This window comes from Lipophrys pholis (assembly GCF_963383615.2).
Source record: "Lipophrys pholis genome assembly, contig: SCAFFOLD_97, whole genome shotgun sequence".
NCBI lineage: Eukaryota > Metazoa > Chordata > Actinopteri > Blenniiformes > Blenniidae > Lipophrys > Lipophrys pholis.
The window spans coordinates 6870-17500 of NW_028292200.1; the positions used below are offsets into that span (position 1 = coordinate 6870).

General features: G+C 45.0%; 1 protein-coding gene across 1 annotated transcript in view; it reads left to right on the top strand.

Annotated features, from left to right (window-relative positions):
• Nucleotides 1-2258: 2258 nt before the first annotated feature.
• Nucleotides 2259-10631, top strand: part of peli3 (pellino E3 ubiquitin protein ligase family member 3) — a gene marked incomplete at its 3' end in the record, with an annotated part of 13336 nt that continues 4963 nt past the window's right edge. Inside the window, exon 1 of the mRNA XM_080493746.1 lies at nt 2259-2455. Within this exon, the coding sequence (XP_080349872.1) occupies nt 2283-2455 (173 nt within the window). The 5' untranslated portion in view covers nt 2259-2282. The remainder of the gene's footprint in view (nt 2456-10631) is intronic.

Sequence of the window (10631 nt, forward strand, 5' to 3'; positions counted from 1 at the left end):
AGAAGTCAATCGTAGAAGTTAATCGTAGAAGAAGGTGATCATAGAAGTTAGAAAGTAAAGTAATCGTAGAAGTTAGGAGTCAATCTCAGGAGTTAGGAGTCAATCTCAGGAGTTAGGAGTCAATCGTAGGAGTTAGGAGTCAATCTCAGGAGTTAGGAGTCAATCTCGGGAGTTAGGAGTCAATCGTAGGAGTTAGGAGTCAATCTCAGGAGTTAGGAGTCAATCGTAGGAGTTAGGAGTCAATCTCAGGAGTTAGAAGTCAATCGTAGGAGTTAGGAGTCAATCGTAGGAGTTATGAGTCAATCATAGGAATTAGGAGTCAATCGTAGGAGTTAGGAGTCAATCGTAGGAGTTAGGAGTCAATCGTAGGAGTTAGGAGTAAATCGTAGGAGTTAGGAGTCAATCTCAGGAGTTAGGAGTCAATCTCGGGAGTTAGGAGTCAATCGTAGGAGTTAGTAGTCAATCGTAGGAGTTAGGAGTCAATCTCAGGAGTTAGGAGTCAATCGTAGGAGTTAGGAGTCAATCATAGGAATTAGGAGTCAATCGTAGGAGTTAGGAGTCAATCTCAGGAGTTAGGGGTCAATCTCAGGAGTTAGGAATCAATCGTAGGAGTTAGGAGTCAATCATAGGAATTAGGAGTCAATCGTAGGAGTTAGGAGTCAATCGTAGGAGTTAGGTGTCAATCGTAGGAGTTAGGAGTAAATCGTAGGAGTTAGTAGTCAATCTCAGGAGTTAGGAGTCAATCGTAAAAGTTAGGAGTCAATCTCAGGAGTTAGGAGTAAATCGTAGGAGTTAGGAGTCAATCTCAGGAGTTAGGAGTCAATCTCGGGAGTTAGGAGTCAATCGTAGGAGTTAGGAGTCAATCTCAGGAGTTAGGAGTCAATCGTAGGAGTTAGGAGTCAATCTCAGGAGTTAGGAGTCAATCTCAGGAGTTAGGGGTCAATCTCAGGAGTTAGGAATCAATCGTAGGAGTTAGGAGTCAATCATAGGACTTAGGAGTCAATCATAGGAGTTAGGAGTCAATCGTAAAAGTTAGGAGTCAATCTCAGGAGTTAGGAGTAAATCGTAGGAGTTAGGAGTCAATCTCAGGAGTTAGGAGTCAATCTCGGGAGTTAGGAGTCAATCGTAGGAGTTAGGAGTCAATCTCAGGAGTTAGGAGTCAATCGTAGAAGTTAGGAGTCAGTCGTAGGAGTTAGGAGTCAGTCGTAGGAGTTAGGAGTCAATCGTAGGAGCTAGGAGTCAGTCGTAGGAGTTAGGAGTCAGTCGTAGGAGTTAGGAGTCAATCGTAGGAGTTAGGAGTCAATCGTAGGAGCTAGGAGTCAGTCGTAGGAGTTAGGAGTCAATCGTAGGAGTTAGGAGTCAGTCGTAGGAGTTAGGAGTCAGTCGTAGGAGTTAGGAGTCAGTCGTAGGAGATAGGAGTCAGTCGTAGGAGATAGGAGTCAGTCGTAGGAGTTAGGAGTCAATCGTAGGAGTTAGGAGTCAGTCGTAGGAGTTAGGAGTCAGTCGTAGGAGTTAGGAGTCAATCTCAGGAGTTAGGAGTCAGTCGTAGGAGTTAGGAGTCAGTCGTAGGAGATAGGAGTCAGTCGTAGGAGATAGGAGTCAGTCGTAGGAGTTAGGAGTCAATCGTAGGAGCTAGGAGTCAGTCGTGGGAGCTAGGAGTCAGTCGTAGGAGTTAGGAGTCAGTCGTAGGAGTTAGGAGTCAGTCGTAGGAGTTAGGAGTCAATCTCAGGAGTTAGGAGTCATTCTCAGGAGTTAGGAGTTAATCGTAAAAGTTAGGAGTCAATCTCAGGAGTTAGGAGTAAATCGTAGGAGTTAGGAGTCAATCTCAGGAGTTAGGAGTCAATCTCGGGAGTTAGGAGTCAATCGTAGGAGTTAGGAGTCAATCTCAGGAGTTAGGAGTCAATCGTAGGAGTTAGGAGTCAATCTCAGGAGTTAGGAGTCAATCGTAGAAGTTAGGAGTCAGTCGTAGGAGTTAGGAGTCAGTCGTAGGAGTTAGGAGTCAATCGTAGGAGCTAGGAGTCAGTCGTAGGAGTTAGGAGTCAATCGTAGGAGCTAGGAGTCAGTCGTAGGAGTTAGGAGTTAACCCTTTACCCTCCAGAGGACAGAGATTCCTAAAACGTTCTTTATATTGATGTTAATGTCACAGTGTTACGTGTTTCAATTTGACCCTGGATGTAATGATTCTTCCCCCCCACCCCCCCACCCTCCTCCCCACCCCCCTCCCCACCCCCCCATCTGTCCCCCCATCCCCCAGCAGCGAGCCCCAGCTGTGGCCGGTGGGCATGGTTTTGGAGGGCAGCTCAGAGGCGCTGTGTCCCCCCCCATCTCTGGAGCTGCGCCCGTCCTGCAACAAGAGCCAGCCCCCTCCCCCCCTGGGCTCCAGCTCCCAGCCACACGACGGAGGCTTTTCTGAGGACAAGGAGCCCGTCAAGTACGGAGAACTCATCGTGTTGGGGTGAGAGCATTCAAGATGGCCTCCGAGGTCTACGGGGGGTCTACGGGTGGTCTACTGGTGGTCTACGGGTGGTCTACGGGTGGTCTACTGGTGGTCTACTGGTGGTCTGATGGTAGTCTGATGGTCTACTGGTGGTCTACTGGTGGTCTACTGGTGGTCTACGGGTGGTCTGCTGGTGGTCTACGGGTGGTCTACTGGTGGTCTACTGGTGGTCTACTGGTGGTCTGCTGGTGGTCTACGGGTGGTCTACTGATGGTCTACTGGTGGTCTACTGGTGGTCTGCTGGTGGTCTACGGGTGGTCTACGGGTGGTCTACTGGTGGTCTACTGGTGGTCTGATGGTAGTCTGATGGTCTACTGGTGGTCTACTGGTGGTCTACTGGTGGTCTGCTGGTGGTCTACGGGTGGTCTACTGATGGTCTACTGGTGGTCTACTGGTGGTCTGCTGGTGGTCTACGGGTGGTCTGCTGGTGGTCTACGGGTGGTCTACTGGTGGTCTGCTGGTGGTCTACTGGTGGTCTGATGGTAGTCTGATGGTCTACTGGTGGTCTACGGGTGGTCTACGGGTGGTCTACTGGTGGTCTACTGGTGGTCTGATGGTAGTCTGATGGTCTACTGGTGGTCTACTGGTGGTCTACGGGTGGTCTGCTGGTGGTCTACGGGTGGTCTACTGGTGGTCTACTGGTGGTCTACGGGTGGTCTGCTGGTGGTCTACGGGTGGTCTACTGGTGGTCTACTGGTGGTCTACTGGTGGTCTGCTGGTGGTCTACGGGTGGTCTACTGGTGGTCTACTGGTGGTCTACTGGTGGTCTGCTGGTGGTCTACGGGTGGTCTACTGATGGTCTACTGGTGGTCTACTGGTGGTCTGCTGGTGGTCTACGGGTGGTCTACTGATGGTCTACTGGTGGTCTACTGGTGGTCTGCTGGTGGTCTACGGGTGGTCTGCTGGTGGTCTACGGGTGGTCTACTGGTGGTCTGCTGGTGGTCTACTGGTGGTCTGATGGTAGTCTGATGGTCTACTGGTGGTCTACTGGTGGTCTACTGGTGGTCTGCTGGTGGTCTACTGGTGGTCTGCTGGTGGTCTGCTGGTGGTCTACTGGTGGTCTACGGGTGGTCTACTGGTGGTCTACTGGTGGTCTACGGGTGGTCTGCTGGTGGTCTACTGGTGGTCTACTGGTGGTCTACGGGTGGTCTGCTGGTGGTCTGCTGGTGATCTGATGGTAGTCTGATGGTCTACTGGTGGTCTACTGGTGGTCTACTGGTGGTCTGATGGTCCACTGGTGGTCTACTGGTAGTCTACTAGTGATCTTCTGGTAATCTACTGATGGTCTACTGATGGTCTAGTGGCCATCCCTCATCCCTCTCTCACTCCATCCCCTATCCCTCCATCCCTCTATCACTCCATCCCTCTATCCCTCTATCACTCCATCCCTCTATCCCTCTGTCACTCCATCCTTCCATCACTCCATCCCTCTATCCCTCTATCACTCAATCCCTCCATCCCTCTATCCCTCCATCCCTCTATCCCTCTATCCCTCCATCCCTCTATCCCTCCATCCCTCTATCCCTCTATCCCTCCATCCCTCTATCACTCCATCCCTCCATCCCTCTATCACTCCATCCCTCTATCCCTCTATCACTCAATCCCTCTATCCCTCCATCCCTCTATCCCTCAATCCCTCTATCCCTCCATCCCTCTATCCCTCCATCACTCCATCCCTCCATCCCTCTATCACTCCATCCCTCCATCACTCCATCCCTCTATCCCTCAATCCCTCTATCCCTCCATCCCTCTATCCCTCCATCACTCCATCCTTCCATCCCTCTATCACTCATCCCTCTATCCCTCCATCCCTCCATCCCTCTATCACTCCATCCCTCTATCACTCCATCCCTCCATCCCTCTATCACTCCATCCCTCTATCCCTCTGTCACTCCATCACTCCATCCCTCTGTCACTCCATCACTCCATCCCTCTATCCCTCTATCACTCAATCCCTCCATCCCTCTATCCCTCTATCACTCCATCCCTCTATCCCTCTGTCACTCCATCCTTCCATCACTCCATCCCTCTATCACTCAATCCCTCCATCCCTCTATCCCTCCATCCCTCTATCCCTCTATCCCTCCATCCCTCTATCCCTCCATCCCTCTATCCCTCTATCCCTCCATCCCTCTATCACTCCATCCCTCCATCCCTCTATCACTCCATCCCTCTATCACTCAATCCCTCTATCCCTCCATCCCTCTATCCCTCAATCCCTCTATCCCTCCATCCCTCTATCCCTCCATCACTCCATCCCTCCATCCCTCTATCACTCCATCCCTCCATCACTCCATCCCTCTATCCCTCAATCCCTCTATCCCTCCATCCCTCTATCCCTCCATCACTCCATCCTTCCATCCCTCTATCACTCCATCCCTCTATCCCTCTATCCCTCCATCCCTCTATCACTCCATCCCTCTATCACTCAATCCCTCTATCCCTCCATCCCTCTATCCCTCCATCACTCCATCCCTCTATCACTCCATCCCTCCATCCCTCTATCACTCCATCCCTCTATCCCTCTATCACTCCATCCCTCTATCACTCCATCCTTCCATCACTCCATCCCTCTATCCCTCTATCCCTCTATCACTCAATCCCTCCATCACTCTATCCCTCTATCCCTCTATCACTCCATCCCTCTATCCCTCTATCACTCCATCCCTCTATCCCTCTATCCCTCTATCCCTCCATCACTCCATCCCTCCATCCCTCCATCCCTCTATCCCTCTATCACTCCATCCTTCCATCACTCCATCCCTCTATCCCTCTATCACTCAATCCCTCCATCCCTCTATCCCTCCATCCCTCTATCCCTCTATCCCTCTATCCCTCCATCACTCCATCCCTCCATCCCTCTATCACTCCATCACTCCATCCCTCTATCCCTCTATCACTCCATCCTTCCATCACTCCATCCCTCTATCCCTCTATCCCTCTATCACTCCATCCCTCTATCCCTCTATCACTCCATCCCTCTATCCCTCTATCCCTCTATCCCTCTATCCCTCATCACTCCATCCCTCCATCCCTTTATCACTCCATCCCTCCATCCCTCTATCCCTCTATCCCTCTATCACTCCATCCCTCTATCCCTCTATCCCTCTATCCCTCTATCCCTCCATCACTCCATCCCTCCATCCCTCTATCACTCCATCCCTCCATCCCTCTATCCCTCTATCCCTCTATCACTCCATCCCTCTATCCCTCTATCACTCCATCCCTCCATCCCTCTATCCCTCTATCACTCCATCCCTCTATCCCTCTATCCCTCTGTCCCTCTATCCCTCCATCCCTCCATCACGTCACGCTGTTTTTCTGAACACAGCGTGCTGATTGGCTGCCTGATAAGCCCCGCCTACTGACGTGCAGTGAAGAAGAGATGCTCAGTGTAGCTCTGTGAATGTAGAGTCGTGCAGAGGGGTTCCAGCGTTGGGCTCTGAAGTCTTTCACCTGATAGCGTATCGCTGCCTCAAACCGCTTCACTGGTTCCTGACCGGAGCCGACGCTCCACTTCGCCTCAGACTGAGGTTTACTCAACAGAACCAGAGTTTCCACTTCGTGTCCGTTTCCACGGCGCCGGTGTTCCGTCCCACTGCATCGGGACGTTTTACCGTCGCTTCTCTACATTTTATTCACGTTCTTAGCGATTTCTTCTCTGCACACACGCCTGTGAGGTTTCATTACAAAAACAAGCACCAGCGCCCCCCTGTGGCCCGGCAGACTAACTTCATGGTGACAGAGTGTCTGCTGCCGTGGAAAGATTAGGTGTCGTCACATGAAGCGTTGTCATGGAAACGGGCCTCAGTCTCTCAGCTGTCCATCCTGCAGAGAAAACTCATTGTGTGAAACCCCTCACTACACACACACACACACACACACACACACACACACACACACACACACACACACACACACACACACACACACACACACACAGAAAAAGAGCGAGAGAGTGACCTCGTCCTAACCTTTGACCCCGAGCCTCCCCAGACTCTGGTTCATCAGGTTGTTGGTTCCACTCTGTTCCACTCAAGCTTTTGTTTTGAGAGTCGAAGGTTTTCGGGCCTGGTCACGTTTACTGTAAAGTAGAGATAGAACCTGTAGAGTAGAGATAGAACCTGTAGAGTAGACATAGAACCTGTAGAGTAGAGATAGAACCTGTAGAGTAGAGATAGAACCTGTAGAGTAGAGATAGAACCTGTAGAGTAGAGATAAACACTGTAGAGTAGAGATAGAACCTGTAGAGTAGAACCTGTAGAGTAGAGATAGAACCTGTAGAGTAGAGATAAACACTGTAGAGTAGAGATAGAACCTGTAGAGTAGAGATAAACACTGTAGAGTAGAGATAGAACCTGTAGAGTAGAACCTGTAGAGTAGAGATAGAACCTGTAGAGTAGAGATAAACACTGTAGAGTAGAGATAGAACCTGTAGAGTAGAGATAAACACTGTAGAGATAAAACCTGTAGAGTAGAGATAAACACTGTAGAGTAGAGATAAACACTGTAGAGTAGAGATAGAACCTGTAGAGTAGAGATAGAACCTGTAGAGTAGAGATAAACACTGTAGAGTAGAGATAGAACCTGTAGAGTAGAGATAAACACTGTAGAGTAGAGATAAAACCTGTAGAGATAAAACCTGTAGAGTAGAGATAAACACTGTAGAGTAGAGATAGAACCTGTAGAGTAGAGATAAACACTGTAGAGTATAGATAAAACCTGTAGAGATAAAACCTGTAGAGTAGAGATAAAACCTGTAGAGATAAAAACCTGTAGAGTAGAGATAAACACTGTAGAGTATAGATAAAACCTGTAGAGATAAAACCTGTAGAGATAAAACCTGTAGAGTAGAGATAAACACTGTAGAGATAAACACTGTAGAGTAGAGATAAACACTGTAGAGATGAAACCTGTAGAGTAGAGATAAAACCTGTAGAGTAGAGATAAACACTGTAAAGTAGAGATAGAACCTGTAGAGTAGAGATAAACACTGTAAAGTAGAGATAGAACCTGTAGAGTAGAGATAGAACCTGTAGAGTAGAGATAAACACAGTAGAGATAAACACTGTAGAGTAGAGATAAACACTGTAGAGATGAAACCTGTAGAGTAGAGATAAAACCTGTAGAGTAGAGATAAACACTGTAAAGTAGAGATAGAACCTGTAGAGTAGAGATAAACACTGTAAAGTAGAGATAGAACCTGTAGAGTAGAGATAGAACCTGTAGAGTAGAGATAAACACTGTAAAGTAGAGATAAAACCTGTAGAGTAGAGATAAACACTGTCGAGTAGAGATAAAACCTGTAGAGTAGAGATAAACACTGTCGAGATAAAACCTGTAGAGTAGAGATAAACACTGTAGAGTAGAGATAAACACTGTAAAGTAGAGATAGAACCTGTAGAGTAGAGATAAACACTGTAAAGTAGAGATAGAACCTGTAGAGTAGAGATAGAACCTGTAGAGTAGAGATAAACACTGTAAAGTAGAGATAAAACCTGTAGAGTAGAGATAAACACTGTCGAGTAGAGATAAAACCTGTAGAGTAGAGATAAACACTGTCGAGATAAAACCTGTAGAGTAGAGATAAACACTGTAGAGTAGAGATAAACACTGTAGAGTAGAGATATAACCTGTAGAGTAGAGATAAACACTGTAAAGTAGAGATAAAACCTGTAGAGTAGAGATAAACACTGCAGAGATAAAACCTGTAGAGTAGAGATAAACACTGTAGAGATAAACACTGTAGAATAGAGATAAACACTGTAGAGATAAACACTGTAGAGTAGAGATAAACACTGTAGAGTAGAGATAAACACTGTAGAGATAAAACCTGTAGAATAGAGATAAACACTGTAGAGATAAACACTGTAGAGATAAACACTGTAGAGATAAACACTGTAGAGATAAACACTGTAGAGTAGAGATAAACACTGTAGAGTAGAGATAAACACTGTAGAGATAAACACTGTAGAGATAAACACTGTAGAGATAAACACTGTAGAGTAGAGATAAACACTGTAGAGTAGAGATAAACACTGTAGAGATAAACACTGTAGAGATAAACACTGTAGAGTAGAGATAAACACTGTAGAGTAGAGATAAACACTGTAGAGATAAACACTGTAGAATAGAGATAAACACTGTAGAGATAAACACTGTAGAGTAGAGATAAACACTGTAGAGATAAACACTGTAGAATAGAGATAAACACTGTAGAGATAAACACTGTAGAATAGAGATAAACACTGTAGAGATAAACACTGTAGAGATAAACACTGTAGAGTAGAGATAAACACTGTAGAGATAAACACTGTAGAGATAAACACTGTAGAATAGAGATAAACACTGTAGAGTAGAGATAAACACTGTAGAGATAAACACTGTAGAGTAGAGATAAACACTGTAGAGTAGAGATAAACACTGTAGAGATAAACACTGTAGAATAGAGATAAACAATGTAGAGATAAACACTGTAGAATAGAGATAAACACTGTAGAGATAAACACTGTAGAGATAAACACTGTAGAATAGAGATAAACACTGTAGAGTAGAGATAAACACTGTAGAGATAAACACTGTAGAATAGAGATAAACACTGTAGAATAGAGATAAACACTGTAGAGATAAACACTGTAGAATAGAGATAAACACTGTAGAGATAAAACCTGTAGAATAGAGATAAACACTGTAGAGTAGAGATAAACACTGTAGAGATAAACACTGTAGAGTAGAGATAAACACTGTAGAGATAAACACTGTAGAATAGAGATAAACACTGTAGAGTAGAGATAAACACTGTAGAGATAAACACTGTAGAGTAGAGATAAACACTGTAGAGATAAACACTGTAGAATAGAGATAAACACTGTAGAGATAAACACTGTAGAGATAAAACCTGTAGAATAGAGATAAACACTGTAGAGTAGAGATAAACACTGTAGAGATAAACACTGTAGAGTAGAGATAAACACTGTAGAGTAGAGATAAACACTGTAGAGATAAACACTGTAGAATAGAGATAAACACTGTAGAGATAAACACTGTAGAGATAAACACTGTAGAGATAAACACTGTAGAGTAGAGATAAACACTGTAGAGATAAACACTGTAGAATAGAGATAAACACTGTAGAGTAGAGATAAACACTGTAGAGATAAACACTGTAGAATAGAGATAAACACTGTAGAATAGAGATAAACACTGTAGAGATAAACACTGTAGAATAGAGATAAACACTGTAGAGATAAAACCTGTAGAATAGAGATAAACACTGTAGAGTAGAGATAAACACTGTAGAGATAAACACTGTAGAGATAAACACTGTAGAGTAGAGATAAACACTGTAGAGATAAACACTGTAGAATAGAGATAAACACTGTAGAGTAGAGATAAACACTGTAGAGATAAACACTGTAGAGTAGAGATAAACACTGTAGAGATAAACACTGTAGAGTAGAGATAAACACTGTAGAGATAAACACTGTAGAATAGAGATAAACACTGTAGAGATAAACACTGTAGAGATAAAACCTGTAGAATAGAGATAAACACTGTAGAGTAGAGATAAACACTGTAGAGATAAACACTGTAGAGATAAAACCTGTAGAATAGAGATAAACACTGTAGAGTAGAGATAAACACTGTAGAATAGAGATAAACACTGTAGAGATAAACACTGTAGAGATAAACACTGTAGAATAGAGATAAACACTGTAGAGTAGAGATAAACACTGTAGAGATAAACACTGTAGAGATAAAACCTGTAGAATAGAGATAAACACTGTAGAGTAGAGATAAACACTGTAGAATAGAGATAAACACTGTAGAGATAAACACTGTAGAATAGAGATAAACACTGTAGAGTAGAGATAAACACTGTAGAGATAAACACTGTAGAGATAAACACTGTAGAATAGAGATAAACACTGTAGAGATAAACACTGTAGAGATAAACACTGTAGAGATAAACACTGTAGAGATAAACACTGTAGAGATAAACACTGTAGAGTAGAGATAAACACTGTAGAGATAAACACTGTAGAGATAAACACTGTAGAGATGCTGAGTTCAGCTGATGGACTCTGATTGGCTGAGTTCAGCTGATGGACTCTGATTGGCTGAGTTCAGCTGA